This window comes from Euprymna scolopes, chromosome 15 (assembly GCF_053919585.1).
Source record: "Euprymna scolopes isolate OS-2025 chromosome 15, ASM5391958v1, whole genome shotgun sequence".
Classification (NCBI taxonomy): Eukaryota; Metazoa; Mollusca; class Cephalopoda; order Sepiida; family Sepiolidae; genus Euprymna; species Euprymna scolopes.
The window spans coordinates 46,429,876-46,449,814 of NC_136496.1; the positions used below are offsets into that span (position 1 = coordinate 46,429,876).

General features: G+C 31.2%; 1 protein-coding gene across 18 annotated transcripts in view; it reads right to left on the reverse strand.

The window, feature by feature from the left end:
- Positions 1–19,939, reverse strand: part of LOC145293809 (potassium channel subfamily T member 2-like) — a 659,145-nt gene that overhangs the window by 530,889 nt on the left and 108,317 nt on the right. For 9 of the 18 annotated variants that reach the window (XM_080140404.1, XM_080140403.1, XM_080140405.1 and 6 more), the window contains one exon: positions 9,233–9,283. In XM_080140404.1, the coding sequence (XP_079996530.1) occupies positions 9,233–9,283 (51 nt within the window). Of the gene's footprint in view, positions 1–4,528; positions 4,751–9,232; positions 9,284–13,681; positions 13,823–19,939 lie in introns of those variants that run through there. The other 9 variants (XM_080140398.1, XM_080140395.1, XM_080140396.1 and 6 more) reach the window with 4 other exon arrangements.

Below are 19,939 nucleotides of genomic sequence, written 5' to 3' on the forward strand. Positions count from 1 at the left end.
ACACAGCTGGCAATGTCAATAGGTTTCTGGAATAGCATGGTATTCCGTGTTTGGATTGACCTGCACAATCTCTAGATCTCAATTCTATCAAAAAACGTATGGCATTATATCAAGCAACAGCTACGCAATCATAAAATTTCAAATCTGGAACAACTTTAGACAAAAATTAAAGAAAAGTGGGATGCCCTCCCCCCAGAGTATTGCCTCAGTCTAATTCAAGGAATTCCCAACAGATTGCAGGCTGTCAAATTGTAGAAGGGCTATACTACTAAATATTAACTAGTTCATTGTGTTCCTGTTGTATTTGTGTTGCATTAATGTCCTAAAGTTACATTTAAATAACAATTTTTCATGGTGTGGACTTTCTTTTTGCCTCCTCAATTTGAAGTTATTTTTTTAAGTTGACGTGAAGACTAGACTAGTTCAATTAAAAGTCAAATATGAACAGGTAAAATTATAGAGGAATAAAAGGCGAATCAAATGCGGTATACATTGTTTAAACAGTTACATTAAATTTAGCTTAAATTCGCAGTTTTTGAAAAAAATTACAAATGCAGACTTTCTTTTTGCGTATATAAGAATTTAAAACCCAGTGAAATATAAAGGGTATTATATCCTATTAAATGACAAAGTTATTAAACTCCATGAAATATAAAAGACATTTAATCTCATGAAATATAAAGAATATCAAACTCTGTGAAATATAAAAGAAAATAAAGTCATAGGAAATATAAAAGAATATCAAACCATATGAAAGGATATTAAATCTTATGAAACAGAAAGGATATTAAAACCTGTGAAATTAAAGGAAATTACGTCGTATGAAATATAAAGATCTTAAATACTATGTAATATAAAAGATACTAAACATTATCTGATATGAAAGATATTAAATTCTATGATTTATAAAGGATATTCAATCGTAGGAAATGTAAAAATATAAAACCCTACGAAAAATAAATGGTATTATATTCCGTGAAATACCAAGAAATCCTTTGAAATATAAATGATAAATAATTCTATGAAATATAAAGAATATCAAATCATATGAAATATCAACAATATTAAACCCTGTGAAATATAAAATGAAACCAATTTCTATAAAATATAAAGATATCAAATCCTATGAAATATAAATTGTATATAATTCCATGAAATATAAAAAATATTATATCCTATGAAATATTAAGATATTAAATACTATGAAATATAGATATTATTAAATATAAAATATAGTAAATCCCATGAAATATAAATGATCGAAAATCTGTTGAAATATAAAAACTATAAAATTCCATGAATTATAAAAGAAAATTATACCCTATGAATTATAAACGATATTAAATCCTATGAAACATAAAAGATAATAAAGCCTTTGAAAAAATAAAGAATATTAAACCCTGTGAAATATAAAAGTTTATAAATACTATGAAATATAAAAGAATATTAAACCCTTTGAAATATAAAGGACATAAAATCCGATGAAATATAAAAGATATTAAATCCTGTGAAATATAAAAGATATTAAATCCCATAGAAAGTAAAAAAATATAAAATATAAAGTATATCTAATTTCGTAAAATGTAAATGATATTAAATTCTTATGAAATTAAAGGATATTTAAACGCTATAAAATATAAAAGTATATAAAACCTTGGGAAATATAAAGGATATTAAATCCTGTGAAATATAAAGGATATTAAATCCTATAAAATGGCAATGGTATAAAATTCTATGGAACTTAAAGGATATTAAATCCTATGAAATTTAAAGAATATTTAAACCTATGAAATTAAAAATAGTTAATCCTTTAAAATATAAAGGATATTAACCCCTGTGAAATATAAATTACATTTAATCATATGAAATATATATGTATATTTAATCCAAGTGAATACAAATATATAATATAATATAATATAAATATATATGAAATAAAAAATGTTAAATCCTTTGAAATAAAAGGGGTATTAAACCTAATGAATATAAAGGATATTATACCTTATGCAATATAAAGAATATAAAATCCTATGAAATATAAACAATATTAAACCCTAATGAAATATGAAAGAAAATTATATCTTATACCATATAAAGGTTATTATATCCTATGAAATATAAAAGCTATTAAGCCCTATGAAATATAAAATATAAAAAATCCTATGAAATATAACGGATTTTAAATCCTATGAAATATAAAGGATATTAAACCCTGTGAAATATTAAAGAAAATCATTTTCTATGAAAGATAAATAGTATAAAATACCATGAAATATAAAATATATAAAATCCTATGAAATATAGAGATATCGAATACTATGAAACATTAATAATATTAAACCCTATAAAAGATATTAACCCTCATAAATATAAACGAAGTTAAATCCTTTAAATATAAATAATATAAAATCCCATGAATTATAAAAGTTAATTAAATTATGAATTATAAAAGTTAATTAAACCCTATGAAGTATAAAGGATATTTAAATCTATGTAATATTAAGATTATTAAGTCCTATAAATGATAAATGAAATAAAATCCTATGAGATATAAAAACTATTAAAGCCCATGGAATATAAAGGATATCAAACCCTGTAAAATATAAGGATATTAAATCACGTGAACTATAAATGGTATAACATTTATTAAATATAAAGAATATAATATCTTATGAAATATACAGTATATTAAATAAGATCCTATGAAATATAAAATGGCATAAAATTGTGTGAAATATGAAAGACATTAAATCATATGAAATATAAAGATAATTAATCCCATTAAATATAAGGAATATTCGACCCTGTTAAATATAAAGATTATTAAATCTTGTGGAATATAAATAATATTAAACCTGATGAAATTAAAGGATATTAAATTCCATGAAATATATAGATATTAAACCATGTGAAATATAAATGATATAAAATCTTATAAAATATAAACGATATTAAACACAGTTAGATATAAATAATATTAAATCCTTCGGAATATAAAGAATATTAAATCCTTTAAAATATAATGGATATAATATCCCATAGAAGATAAAGGATATTAAATCTCATCAAATATAAAGGATATCTAATTTCGTGAAATGTAAAGGATAATTTATCCTATGAAATTACAGGATATTAAATCATTCAAAAAATAATAAAACCCTAATGAAATATAAAGGATATAAAATCTTATGAAATATAAAGGATATTAAACCTAGTGAATTATAAGGGATATTAAATTCTATGAAATATAAAAGATATTCATACTCAGCAGATATAAAGGATATAAAATCGTATGAAATATAAAATATATAAAATATCCCCATGGAATATAAAGGATATTAAACCTTATGAAAAAAAAAAAGAATATTAAATCCAATGAAATATACAGGATATTAAACACTGTGAATATAAGGGATATTTAATTCTATGTAATATAAAGGATATTAAATTCTATTAAATATGTGAATATTGAACCATATAAAATATAAAGGTTATTAAATCATATGAAATATATGGGATATTAAATCATATGAAATATAAAGGATATTAAATCATATGAAATATAAATGGTATTAAATCTTATGAAATATAAAGGGCATTAAATGTTGTGAAATGTAAAGGATATTTAATCCTATGAAATATAAATTGTTATTAAATCCTATGAAATATAAAGGATATCAAATACTAACAAATATAATAAATATGAAATCCCAGATATTAAACCTTATAAGATATAAATTAATTAAAAAATTAAATACTGTGAAATATAAAGGATCTTAAATCCTATAAAATGTCAGTGGTATAAAATTCCATGGAACTTAAAGGATATTAAATCCTATAAAAAATAAAGATATTAAATCCTAAGAAGTATACAATATATTAAACACAATGAAATATAGAGGACGTTACATCCTATAAAACATAAAAGATATTATCCCCTGAGAAATATAAAGGATGTTAAATATGAAATATAAATGAAATGAAACCATGAAATATAAAGGACATTAAATTCTGTGAAATGTAAAGGATATTTAATGTGAAATATAAAAGATAAAATGATTAAATGTTGGATAAAATGGGATATTTGGAAGTTATTCAGTGAACACAAATGTATGCGTTTAAATTCTATGGGATATTTGGAACATCAGTGAACACAAATGTATGCGTTTAAATTCTATGTAATAATAATTTGCACATAGTTTTACATCTCTTAATTTCTTTTAAATTATTATTATTATTATTATTATTATTATTAGGGTATTTAAGGTCTATAATTTTTCATTTTAATTTGACAAAATGCGGAACAGAACGATTACTTTCAAAATGATAAAGAATGTTCAACTTGAGTTGTTTTCAACATGTGAAAATTCCATAACACATATATTTCATTATTTTCATGTCATCGTGAATTGAATTTTAGTAGTTCATAATATAAAACGCAGACAGGTTGTAAAACAGGTCAAGCAGTACAACAACTTCCTAGCGTAGAAGTGAAGCGGTATGAGAAACATGGTTTTTACAAACTTACCTGTAAACTAATCCCTGTATTTTACAATTCAACGAATAGACAGTAAGTAAAAATTAGTTTAACATTGTTACTTGATCTATTTGGAAAATTCCAGGCCCATCAAGTAAATTCAACAACAACAACAACAATGATAGGATGTTATTATTTGCCATTGTAACATATTGTTGTAATAGGAAAACTATTTAGCTAGAGTGGCTGAACTTCTTTGAAAAAGCAGCAGGTAATGTAAACATGAATGGCATGCTTAGCTTATGATATATATATATATATATATATATATATATATATATATATATATATATATATATGTATATATATATGTGTGTGTGTGTGTGTGTGTGTGTGTTTATATTACCTGCTGCTTTTTCAAAAAAGTTCAACCACTCTAGCTTTTCCTATTACAGCAATATTACAATAGCAAATAATAACAGAGTTAAGCAGAGTTACCCGGCGTTTGCCGAGTTAGAATATGAAATAGCATCATACTTAAGGCGAGTTTATTGACCTCGTATCTTAAGCACTAAGCAATTCTTCACACACACATACACACACACTTATATATATATATATATATATATATATATATATATATATATATATATATATATATATATGCGTGTGTGTGTGTGTGTTAATACCCTTCAGATAATGCTTATGTGTTTCAACGTGCAATGTGTAAGAAAAGGGCTTTTAAATCCATAAAAAAAGGCAGTTATAGACACAGGACTATTTGTTTTCATGTCCATAGGAATAATTTCCATGTAAAACACTTATATTTAAGATACAATTTCTAATCTGTCCCCATATTAAAAGCCATAGAGACACGCAGGCAACCAGAAGATGCACCACTTATAGATCAAGATATATGTAGGTAGAGAAACAGAGTTGAAAAGAGAGAAAGGAACAGACAAAGGAAGGTTAGGTACTAAATGTATTAACACCCAAGATGTTTTTCAGTAATATTTTAGCATATTAAAAAAAGATGTTCTTTGTTTTTTAAAAGAAGAAAGTAATCGAAAGCAGGATCAGAACAACAGACAAAATGTTTGAACGATTGGAATATTTTGTTGAATCGTTTTTTGGAATAACGCTCATTTGTATTTGTATTTCTTGTGCGAAATGTTAGAAAAAGGCCTCTAACTTCTTTAACAGTGGTCATACAGTGTCATAACTAAGCCCATCATGTTCCTAGAAATACTCTATACATGTATAAACTTTTATGAAAACGAATGACGAATTATTGAGAATATACAAATCATTATAAAGAAAATATTCAATGCAGAACGAGGATATACTAACGGTTCACAAGAACTGAGTACAAGGAGAGATTGATGAATAAGAGTCACGTATGGGACATGAAGACAAGAATAATTGCTGTAAATTCGATATCATTTTAACGCTGTCATCAGCAGTTTCGTTTACTCTGTCGCTAGAGCACAGAATATCAACCACTAAGTTCCGATCTCAAATCTTGCTGTATATTGGTATACTGATATGTCGCAGTGACGAAAAAATGTGCCTGTGGATAATTACATGCATCACACACACACACACACACACACACACACACACACACACACACACACACACACAAATATATAAGAGAAAGAAAATTAAAACTGTAAGTTGAACTTTACATTAAAATTTATTGTTCGACTGAATACTCCAAAAACAATTTACAAAGTCCTTATTCCACAGAGTTTCAAAGAATGCTATTCTTGCTATTCTTCTCATCAGAGGACAGAAAGAAATCAACAAATTATATTTGTAGCAATGCTAGAATTTGCTAGTTATGGCGTTAAATGAAACCGCAATTTATTGTAGTCATAAATTGCCAAAAAAAAAAACAAGTGAAAAAATGTTGGATATGTAAAAAAATATAAAAACAAACCGCGCATAATATTTCAGCTTGCATGAAAATTCTCTCAAGGTAATACAAAAGGCGACAATAGAATATATATATATATATATATATATATATATATATATATATATATAATATCTGTACCCGGCCACGCATTGCTGTGGCTCAGTTTGTTAAAATGGAACACATTCCTTAAGAAAAATTGCATTTTGTTCGTTTATTTACTTTTATTATTTTTTGCAATTTTTTTTATCAATAAAAGTTGTTGTTTCCCCCCCCCCCCCCCCAAAAAAAAAAAAAATTAATTTTTTACCATAAAATGTTGGGTGAAAGTTTTTTTTTTTTTTTTTCAGGAAAACTTGCACTTTTTTCTTTTAAAGAAATTTGGCAGTAAACGTTTCTTTTTGAAAACGGAATTTTTATTATAAAAAGAACAGATGAATGCTTTATATGAACATTGTAAATAGTTAGGTGAAAATAGAGAAAAGTTTTTTTTTCAAGAGACTGTACGAATTATTTTTTTTCAACAGATGGTAAGAAAAACAGAAAACATGCTTCCATCATTAATTATGCAAAAAATAAACGAAGTGGAAAACTTTCTGTTATTAATGTTTGCTAAAAAATAAATACAGTAAACTTCGCTGAAGTGTTACCATATGCTGCATCTTAAAAAAGTTGGTTCATGCTGACAATTAAATAAAATAAACGTCTAAAAATTAGTAAAAATAAGTAAAATCATGAATGACGGCTCTTGGGGGGGGGCAAGTAAGTAGGAACAACACAATCATTTGTGTAAAATAATTAATATTCAAGAAATTGTAAACAATAACAAAAATACCTGATACCAAAGGCAGTAAAATTCAAGTATCTTTTATGCATGCTGAAACTGTGTTTAAGTTATTTTTATTTAATTTCTTTTATTAAAAGTTGTCTTTCCAACAATTAACTGGTTGCATGTCGTTTAATCATTGGGGACTTCACTCTTGGAAAATTGTATAAAAAAATCTATGACTATCACTAACTCTAAATTTGGGAGTGCAACTCGAACTTAGGGTTAGTGGTAGATAAATCATTTGTTAGGTGTGTCAGAAATTTCGTGAAAAATATTGAATAATTCCACCCCGTTTTCCAAGCTTATAACTCCTCGAAAAATGTAACTCAAGCCCTAATTTTTTTTTCAATTAAAGGAGCAAGGACCAAGGTTCCATTTAAAAAAAAACAAACAAACAAAAAACAAACAAACAACGTGTTTTTTTTTAAGTTTAACACTTCGGACTTTACAGGTAAATTTCTAAAAAACACTACCGTTTTTGTTTTAAATTTGAATATATTATTTATTGATCTTTTCTCTTCAATTTGTGATATATAAAACTTTGGTGAGTAAATTAATTATTTACTTTTTAATAGACATTTCAAAATGGAAGGGCTTGAATAAAAAAAAACGTTTGTCTAAAATATTATATTATTGAAAAGAGCATAAAATTTCACATTGACCCTGAAAATATCGTAAAAATTGAATCAATAGGAAAATTTCGATAGATTTTTAAAGTTTAAAAATTGAAAATACTGAGCTCGTAAAATTCAATTAATTTCATTAGTTTTTTTTTAAATAAAAAAATGATATTTCTATTACTTTTTATACAACTTTAATAGTTTATTTTGAGAGTATAATCCATAAAGAAAATAAACAACCCACTTTTAAAAGAGAAATTACGAGTTTTTTATATTTTATTCGCAGTTTCGTGTTAGGGGTGTCAAAAATTCATACAAAAATTCTGATACACCTAGTCATTTAAGCCTCCTTACTCCTTAAGCGATAAGCGGGCATTTGTGTATTTTTGTTTTCATTCAGTGTGTAAAATCCACTTTGAACAACATATTTGGAAATTAGAAAAAAAACAAAAAAAAAAAACTTTGTTTTAGCATGTTAAAAGTATTTAGGTTGGTAGATAATTAAATTCTACTGTGTTTGGTATAAGTTTTTTTTTTTTTTGCTGTTGTTTCTTGCTTTTTAGAATTTTTTACTAAGGGGGGTTGCTTAGATCGTATTTTAAACAAAACTACGGGGGTTGGAATGCCCCCCCCCTAAAATTTATTTGGAAAAATCGATTTTATAGTGAAATTTAAGAATGGTTAGCCGAAAAAAAAGGTGAAAAACAAAACAAATAATCAATAAATAATTGTTACCAAAGGCAATAAATGCTACTTTTTTTACTTACATGAATGAGTTTATTTTATGTTTTAAAGTATTTTCAAGCGCTTTTCTTTATTTTTTAATCTAAAATTGCGGGTGTGTGGGTGCAAAATATCTCCAGATTTTCTAGAATTCCCCACTAGATTGCAAACGAAATCTCCAGATCTAGCGGGAAAACCGCTAAATTGGAAACACTAGTCACATGACGCAAGCGGTGATAAATAATTGTCCATAAATAAAAAAAATGGCCTATCGGTACAAAGAAAACCACCTATTTATTATAGAAAAATTAAGTATAATATTATAATTAAAAAGAGATATATAGAAACACGCATGGGTACAGTAAACATATTATACCAAAATGTCGAACCAATCATTTATTCAGTTATTTAGACTATTAATTACGAACGAACCAAGAGTTACATTTTTATATATATATATATATATATATTTTCCTTTTTATTTTACTTGCTTTTCCACATATATGCTTATGAAAAGCAAGAACAATACAAAGGAAAATACTCTACTTGAATTGATATTTTCCTTTTTCATCTTGAATATTGAAAATTGTAATATCATTCCATGTAACAGTTATATAATTTAATTATCCATACCAAACATTAAAACAGGAAAATAGTATACTTACTTTGTATCTATACTGACACTTGATCTCCGGTGATGAACGTTGTAAGGTTTGCTAAAAGTAAACAAATCAAAATAATTAAATTCTGTATAAACAAAAGACAATGTGAATAGAATGAAATAATATATATATATATATATAATATTTATGTAAAAGATGTTTTCCTATTTCTTTACTTACTAGTTTGCATTGTCATACATTTGTAAATGTAATTCACTTAAATTGAAAGAAAACAAAATATTGGTATTTAGATTTATTATTCTTTATTTTCGTTTTCTATTTACAAAATATATTACAAAGTAAACAATATATATATATATATATATATATATATATATATATATATATATATATATATATATATATATATATATATAATAGCCTTTCAGCCCGGCGTTGCCCGGGTGTTTGGAAGTGTATGTTGAGCAAAAAAAAAAAAAAAAAAAAGTGGTAGTAGGAAGGCAGAGTCGAACCCGTACAGCGAAGGAGGAAAAGAACGGAGGAAAAACGTGACGTCTTTGCTGTTACGACCACCGCCAAACCGGAAGTAACATAGGTTTAAATAAAGGCTAGACAATCGAAAAGAGGGGATGATTTTCGAAAATATCGGTGAAAAAAGCGACCCCCCATGTAGAAAAGTGCCCAGTTCAAGGTGAAGAAATTAATGTTTTTAGTCAATTTTTCGGTATTTGTCGTCTGAAAGGTCGAGCTCCAAAACGATACTGATCTTGTGAAAATTAGTCGCCTCTGTTGAAAGTTTTAGGCAGACATGCAAATATACATACATACATACATTTATATATTCGTAGCTAAACTTTTCGACCCAAATCGATTATAAAGCTTGCCCTATCTCTGAATACCCTTTATGTAAAATTTCAAATCTTTATACCAGAAATTGTCTGAGTAATTTGGTAGAGACGCAGAGGTCAATTTTTTTTTAAAGTTTGATCCCCATTATGACCCCTAAACATTTATTGTCTTGGGCTCAAATCAAGTTATTAAGTTAGATCCATGTCCAAAGAAGCTATATCTAAAATTTCAATTGTTTATACCCAAAATTGTCGGAGGAGTTTGGTAGAGTTCTCAAAGGTCAAATCGTTGAACTTTGACCCTTAACAGCCAAATTTATGGCCGGAAACCAATCACATAGATTTTCCCAAATATCAGTACCCTTTATATCAAATTTCGAGTCTGTAAATTGAAAATTGACAGAGTTATTGCGTAGGAAAATGTACACAATCAGACACACAGATACACAGACACATACACGGGCGCTTTCACTTCAATATATATATATATATATATATATAAGTAGATTGTAGTTTGCTTGAAGCATTGTTGAAGAAAATTATAAGGTAAAATTAAAAGCCAAGAACAATGCGAGATTTTTTTTTATATAGAGTAAAATTAAATGAAAACAAAAGAAATAAATTTCTTTTTTTTGTTGTTTGTTTTTTCTTTTTCACACAAATTTTAACTCTAAACAACAGTAAACTTTTTTTTCTTTTTCTGTTGTATTCAATGGTGTTATAAATCTCAATATATTTCAGACCTATTAGTCCTTTTTCAAGAGAAGATAGCGGAAGAGTGTTCAAAATTGGAAAAGCTGCTACAGAGTTTGCCATGTGATACCGCAACAATGAACAGAAACGTCTCATACGCAAATTTACTTGGCTTAAACAGAAAACTAATAAACCGGTCTAGAACAGACACATACATAATTCACAGGATTCTTCCACAGACAAGTCCCTCAAAGATCATCTTCTCGTAACTGAACTCACTAACTCTCTTTCCACAACTGAAACGGATCTCCTTTCACTTGGCTCTAAGTTTATCACCACAATGAAACTGACGGATAAAGCTAAACTCAACATAGAAACGCAGTTCTGCAGAACTGCTTACCACCTTAAATGGCTGCACGCTTTTGCCCCGCACGATAACAAGGACACCCCCCTCAACCTCTCAGGTAATCACAACACCTCTTTTCCTGTTTTTCAGCTTGATCACCCTTTATACCCACCTCCTAATAATATTCCACTAGATCTAAAACTTTCAAGGTTAAAGCATAAAATCTTCAGAATACTTGAACGCGAACAACACCATATTACCCCCAATCTTACCAGGAACCAATACCTCACCCTTAAATCCCTTAAAGACAAAGATTTAGTTTACTTACCCTCTGATAAGGGCAGAGAATTTTGCGTTATATCACAGGAATCTTATAACAACCTTGCTATAGAGCATCTTTCCAATACCGACCTTTACACCCCAGCACATAATATCACTGCTGCTCGTATTGAGAACAACATTAACAAGACATGGTCTCAAATTTGTTTTAAAAGAAATCTCCCAAAACAACACAGACTAAATTTTATTACTAAATACAGCGAATTACCTACCTTTTATCACCTTATTAAAACCCACAAAAATAGCACACACACAGATCAAACCCATTGTTTCAAGCGTTAAGGTCCCCTTCATAAAATCTCTTGGTTAATATCCCGCCTACTTAAACCTCTACTCTCTACCTTCCCAGCCCATGTTAGTAGTTCCAACCAAGTAATTAACAGACTCAACGATCTACCACACCATCTACTCAAACTATACAGATACCCATTTAGCCTAGACGTCGTTTCTTTATACACCTCCATTCCTGCACATCCAGCCATCAATCTCATGGCAGACATTATAGCATCTAAAAACCCACAATGCTTCGGAATTACCCCAGGAGATCTCTTACAACTCCTCCGTATTATAGTAGACAACACTTACTTTACTTTCTTACAAAACACGTTCAAACAAGTATCTGGACTACCCATGGGCTCCAGTCTATCCGGTATTCTTGCCATTGCTTATATGGACAAACTTGCAAGACACACCCTTAGTACCTGCTACTCTTATCTCCTTTTTACTAGATATATCGATGACATTTTAATTATCACATACTCCCGCGAAGAAGCTATTAACATTTTCCACAAATTCAATAACGCCGACCCAAACTTAAAATTTACTATAGAACACCCAGACTCTTCTGAATCTCTTTCTCTACTTGATTTTAAAATACAAATAAAAAAAAATGGTGCCATATGCACTGAATTATACAGAAAACCCGCCAGCAAACGCCTCTTCGTACATTTCAAATCTGCACTACCTCTCAAGGACAAACTAAACTACGCACATGCCGAAATCTCACGCATACAAGACAAATGCACTAACATCTCCGACAAACATACACACACTAACAATTTCCTACAGACCCTCTCACTAAACGGCTACCCTAATACGATCCTATCCTCACTTAAAAAGAAAAAACGCAACACCCGACCCTTCTCTAACAATTGTTTTCTAAAACTACCCTTCCTCAGTGACAAAATCTCATCTTCAATCCGAAAAGCCATCCGCAGCGAGGGACTCAACATTCAACTCATCCACACTGGATCTACTTTAAGACAACAGCTCAACCGAAAAAGTCCATCGCATACACCTTCCCCTTGTTCACTCTCTAATTGCCCAATATCACACACAGGTTTATGCTTTAAGAACCACGTTGTTTACGACCTACAATGCGCTAAATGCAGTGCATCTTACATTGGAAGCACTACCAGATTGCTTCACCACCGCATTAAAGAGCATTTAAACACTACTGCTTCGTCGTTCTATAAACATATTCGCACTTGCATTAATTCAGAACCGGATTTTCACATCAACATTCTTGCTTCTTCAAGAAACGTAGGTCAACTTCGTATTCTCGAATCTTTAATTATTTCAAAAAATACTCCCACACTAAACAATAGACTGGAATTGAGCTCCGCTTTTATAATATAAGTTTAAAACATAAGAAAAACAATAATTAAAATAATAATAAAAAAAAACAAACAATTATTGTTTTAAAATAATTAAAAGATTTATAAAATCTCACAGAGTTGCCGCCCTTCAACCCTTGCTTGAATAGTCATCTCCCTTGATTCGCAAACACAACAAGTATTTTAAACACCAACTGATTTATTTTAACGTTCTCCTAACGTCATTTTTTGTTCTATATTTCGCGGTATCACGTGGCAAACTCTGTAGCAGCTTTTCCAATTTTGAACACTCTTCCGCTGTCTTCTCTTGAAAAAGGACTAATAGGTCTGAAATATATTGAGATTTATAACACCATTGAATACAACAGAAAAAAAAAAAATTTACTGTTGTTTAGAGTTAAAATTTGTGTGAAAAAGAAAAAACAAACAACAAAAAAAAGAAATTTATTTCTTTTGTTTTCATTTAATTTTACTCTATATAAAAAAAAAATCTCGCATTGTTCTTGGCTTTTAATTTTACCTTATAATATATATATATATATATATATATATATATATATATATATATATATATATATATATAGTCATCCACATACCGTACTGTTTCACTGTATTATAGCTGATCAGTGCGGCTAGACAAGCAACTTACCTCAAACTAACTGCCCAAACAACAGTCAAGGCTTCTAACCACCACGCTATTCGGCTGCTGCTGTGCGGGTAGTGAATTAATGATGTTTTGACATCGTCCAAATGCCGAAGCTCGATTTGTTTCCACAACTCTATGCATACACTCATGAGCAAAAAAAAAAAAAAAATAGTCCAAGAGTGAAAGAAGGAAGAAATCGATTTTTCAATATTTTTCCATTAATTTTTGTTAAATTTAACTGAAAATTTATATTTTGCAGATCATTATTATTATAGCATATAATAATAAGTGGAAGAATTAATCCTAAAAATGGTAAGACCGCATCTTGGTGAGGATATAAAAAAACGAATTGCAGGATTAAAGCAGTCCAAAATGACTTGCAAACAGATTTTTGATATTTTAAGGAAAGAAAAAGTGAAAACATCTCTTTCTGTAGTGAAGCGAATTGGTCAAAGGTTCGAAGTTGAATGCTTCGTAAAAGAGAAATCTGGATCTGGTCGCCCTAGAGCATTCAATTTGAAGGACGACCACAGGCTTAAATTAACTGTTTTGAAGGATTGAAAGAAAACCATAGCAAAGAATTCAAAACGGGCTGGAAATTCTCTTTCTAGATATATAATATCTTTCTAGATCTATAATATCTTTCTAGATCTATAATATCTTTCTAGATATATAAAATCTAGGCAAATGAAAGAAATAGGATTTTTTTCTAAAAGGTGTGCAAAGGAGCAATTTTTTATCTAAGAAGAACAACAATGATAGAAAGAGATTTTTCTCGTATTATGGCAAGAAAGATACAGACTGGTTCAGGAATGTTTTCTGGTCAGATGAATCAAGATTTTGTGTTGTTATTGATGCTCCCGATGCTCCCCAATGGTACAACTTAAGAACTGGAGAAAGATTTTCACCAAGTTGCATAAAATCGACAGTTAAACACGAAAATGGAGGGATAATGGTATGGAGAACTTTTACTGCAGCAGGAGTTGGGGAACTTATTAAATGTGAGAATTCGAATATTAGAAACAGAACTATTACCAAGTATCCAGAAGCTTGGAATATCTCAGAACATTATTTTTCAACATGATAACGCCCCTGCACATTATATAATAAAAGCTATATTATTCCTATATCACAGAGATCACTTTAGTTTTCCCATTTCTTCCCCAAACAGTTTCAATCTCGCACTCTGCTAATGTAGCTATGGCTAGAGGTTGTTTCCCTATTATGTTACCTAGCATCGTCTCTCCTCTTCTGATAAGAAGCATTAGGCTTAGAAATACCATGATATAAGGCTTTTACTTATTCGACACCTCTAACTGATGTATCATCCTTATTGAATAAACGAATAAATCTGTATACATTAACATCTATTTTTATATTGTCGTTTTCTTATTTTATGGATACTCTCTCTCTCTCTCTCTCTCTCTCTCTCTCTCTCTCTCTCTCTCTCTCTCTCTCTTTATATATATATATATATATATATATATATATATATATATATATATATAGGGTGACCCCCCAAAAACGGGCCCCAACTCTAATTAGGCCCCGTTTCTTCGTTTTTTGTCTGAATGAAATGAAACTTTGGTCACAACTAGTTTATTATATTCAAAACTTCACATCAAAACACTAGGGTCTTTGGCCTTTTTTTTCTCCGTTGACTGTAAAGTGCTCAGAAAAACGATTGAATGTTCTCTGATTTTTTGGGTCACCGTATATATATATATATATATATATATATATATATATATATATATATATATATATATATATATATATATATATATATATATATATGTAGGTGCAGGATTAAAACCCATGGAACATCCTTGTATTATTCAGCAGATTATTTTTGTATGAAATTACACACATCCATGAATTTTGTGTTATAAAAATCATTTTAAAGAGGATTAAGATGTAGTTCATTAATAACACAACTTAACTGACACTCATTAAAAGTGTTGCAATTTGGGCTACAATGTTTAATACTAGGTTAACGGGCAAAGAAATATACGTCTCTTACACAAATCCAGAAAAATGTCAATCCATAAGCAATCAGGATTATTTACTTGTAGGCTGCTTCATATCAGATTGTGTCTCATATCCTGGCATTTCAGGTCAACTTTTTAGTGGAGTGTAACGCAACATGTAATTAAAATTTCAAGTATGTGATTTTCCATAGTACTCTCATCTAACGTCAGTGTATAAATCATAATCTTTTTTCTTGTAACATAAATTTTGCAATTTTTTTTTTTTTTTTTACACGGTGGTCACCACTTATCAAGGCCGGAAGCAACTCAGGGATAAGGGTTATTGCAAGTACAGTACGTTAGTGTGGAGATTTAATGAAGTGTTTACTTAAGAGGGCGGTTCATTAGGAATTTGTTAATGTTGGACTTAAAGACATCCAAGTTGTAGTCAGATGGGAAGCAGGCAGACGGAACAGAGTTCCACAGGCGTGCAGTTCTAAGAAAGAAGCTTTGTTCATGGAATCTACGTTTTGATTTAGGCACAGATAAAGAGTGGGGGGAATTTTTCACAGTGGATTCAGCTAGACGGGTGTTTTTCGTAAAAGATTGGCGAGGGGGACCAGAGATTGGAGTTCAGACGAGCACCTGCCATAGAAATAACGATAAAACGAGGATAGGCTCGCAACGTCTCTCCTGTGGGAGAGAGGTTGCAGGGTAGAGAAAAGGGCATCCCCCACTAAGCCACGAAGTCTATTTTGTACTCTATCAAGGCAGGATAGGCTGTTTTTAGCAGCTCCTGCCCAGATATGGCAGCAGTATTCCATCCTTGGACGTACTTGGCTTTTATATAGATAGAGAGTTGCATCAGTAGTGAGATATCTTCTGGAGCGGTAGAAGGATCCCACCATCTTTCCAGCGACCTTAGCAACAGACTTGATGTACGTGTTCCATTTCAGATCAGGAGTAAAGGACAAACCCAGAAGCTTGTCAAAACATGGGGCTTCTCCTAGATGAGAGCCATCCATTTCAATTGATGCCAGATGGGGATCAGAGCGTTGATGATGTAAAGATAGGAATTTGGTTTTAGATGCATTAAAGGTAACCAGCCACGTCTTCCCCCACTGAACCACGCGCTCGAGATCAGAGGAGAGAGAATCAGAGAGAACTTTGTCATTTACAGCCTTTGATGTGTTGCCATAGATGGTCGTGTCATCAGCATAGATGTCAACTAATGATTTAAGTATGTGTTTTGGGAGATCATTGATGTAGATCAGTAAGAGAGTTGGGCCCAGGATGGACCCCTGAGGGACTCCAGCATTAATACTGCAGGCCTCTGATTTTTGTCCATCGACCACTACTCTTATGAGCCTATCAGAGAGAAATGATTTAATGATTGAGAAAACATTTCCAGTTATACCGTAGCTGGAAATCTTGTGAAGTAGGCCTTTATGCCATACCTTGTCAAAGGCCTTTGAGATGTCAAGAGCAATTGCCCTAGAGAGGAAGCCGTTGTCAAGAGATTCACTAATCCTGTGAGATATAACCGTTAGCACATCTACTGTAGATCTTGCAGAATGGAAACCATATTGTGTGTCACTAAGAAGGTTATTTCTGCTGAGGTGGTTAACTATTTCTCTATTTAATATGGATTCCAGCAACTTACTCATCACACACAGGAGATCTATTGGTCTGTACTGAATTCTTAAATACAGGGCATACTAATGAGGTTTTCCGAGAGTCGGAAAGCACTTCTCCTTAAGGCAACGCTTAAACAGTTTCTTAAGTATGGGAGCAAGTTCTGGTTGAAGCTTTTTCAACACTATGATTGGGATGCCGTCAGGGCCAGTTGCTTTACTGGAATCAAGGTTCTTGATTAGCTTGGCGACCTCATGCACAGATATTTGTATGTTACCTAGCGTGTTCTGTGTTATAGGAGGAAATATGGGGAGTTGATGGCCTTCGTCGCATAGGGTAGAATTAGCTGCAATGTTCCTAGCAAATAGTCTGGCCTTGTCTGATGCTGACGAGATGATCTCTGGTCCATTGATAATGGTTGGGATAGAACGCACACTTCTGTTCAGGATCCTATTTGTTATTTGCCAAAACTGATGGGAACCAAGCTGCTGATCAGCTACTTTGGATTTGACAGACTTGATGTATAGCTCTCTTGCATTTTTTTATTACTCTTTTACAGTGGTTGCTGGCGTTCCTGAAAGCAGCTTTAGTCTCAATGCATCTATTGCAATTGAAAAAAATCATTTTAAAGAGCATAAAATGTAGTTTTATTAGTACAACAACTTAATTGATACTGATTAAAAGTGTTGCAAATTTGGGATACACTAAATACTAGTCAGGCGCCAATAAAGATCATGTATCTTTTACATGAAACTTTCCTGGTTCCAGCAAATGATGTAACGGTGTCTGTAATATTATGCAGTCAAGACATGTAAGTCTCGTGTCCAGTATCTGGTCATAACATAGAAAAGTGTTTGTCTATCCGAAACAATCGGTTAAATAAATTCGTTAATAAACCACACTTTTCTGCTTGCTACACATTTATGGTACTTTTTGAAAAATCACAGTGTTATGAAAACAGGACGATAAGTTTCCATCTAGTAATCTTTATTATTCAATTAAGAACTACACTACTTATCTACTTGACAAGTGGAAATGCACATATTTTACAGTCTTGGATTATCAAGGGAGATAATCCATATTCACAACATTTTCCCCCACCAAATTTCTTACTCACAGGGGAGAAAGTTCCTTAAATGTCCAGGTTTCCTACAAGCTCGGCAGTCCATGATTCAGGGTCAGAGTACTCAAATAGTTAGGCTCTTCAGTGCGAGTCTGTATGTGGACCCTAAAATACCTTGCACCGAAACGTTTCCTTCTCAAAGGAGAAGACTGTTCCACATCAGAATCAGTCCTTGGATGAACACGTTTTTCTGGTGCTAGTCCTTCATCTGTCAGGGATCCAGGTGTTGGCCCCTCTGATAAAGCCCCAACAAAGATAGTGTCATTAGACGTTGTGTCAGGAGCATTCATGGCAGTACACAATAGGGATCGTATTATCAATCGAACATCCGTTATTTGATGCAGCCAATTGAACTGTCTTCCAAATACTCTTAGAGTTGTAGGGAGTTGTCTCGCTTATGGTTACTCCTCGTTCCTATAGAAATTATCGAAGCTGCTTTGACATGAAAGAAGCCCCTCGATCCGAATGTATATAAGCAGGGTCTCCAGAGACAATGAATAATGAACAGAGGCATTGTATAATTGCAGTAGCCGATATGTCTGAACAAGGGAAAGCAAAAAGAAACCGCGATTATTCGTTGATAACAGTTAATATATATCGGTTTCTTGTTTTCCTTGGTAGCGATCCTTTAAAATCAAGATTTAGTCTTTCAAACGGTTGTGTTGCTTTTATTAAAATGGCAAATTTTAATCGAGGTTTTATGTCAGCATACGTTTGGCAAGAATTTGTAATTCGTTTTACTTCCTTCACCGATTTTCTACACCTCACACTATGAATCATTCAAGTAATGCCCGAATGACAGAGATTGTTATGTAGCGTTTGGAGTTCATCCACTCTTAATGCGTAATGCCGTAATGTATCAGCTGTTTTTGTTTTTTTTACATAGGCATCACCACATTATCAAGGTCAAGAGGCCACTCGAGGATAAGGGTTAAAGAGTGTAGGGTAGAAATTGGACAATATAGTAATTGTTAGTAATGAAAATTCGGTAAATTTGTTAAATTATATAGAACGGCTCATAAAAAACTTGTTTGCATTAGACTTGAAGACAACCATATTGTAGTCAGCTGGAAAGCAGGAAAACGGAAGACAATTCCATAGGCGTGCAGTTCTAAGAAAGAAGCTTTGTTCATGGAATCTACGTTTAGGTTTAGGCACAGATAAAGAGTGGGGGAAATTGTTGATAGTGTTTTCTGCTAGACGGGTGTTTCATGTGAAAGTTTGGCGAGGGGGGACCATAGATTGGAGCTCAGCCTAACACTTGCGATGAAAATAAAGATAAAGCAGAGACAAACTCGCAACATTTCCTCTGTGAGAAAGAGGTTCTAAGGAAGAGAAAAGGACATCCCCTACGTGGCTACGAAGTCTATTTTCAACTCTATCAAGACTTGGCCACAGATTTAATGTATGTGTTCCATTTAAGATCAGGAGTAAAGGTCAAGCCCAGAATGTCAAAACATGAGGCCTACCCAAGACAAGAGCCATTCATTTCAATTAATGCCAGATGGGGATCAGAGCGTTGATGATGTAAAG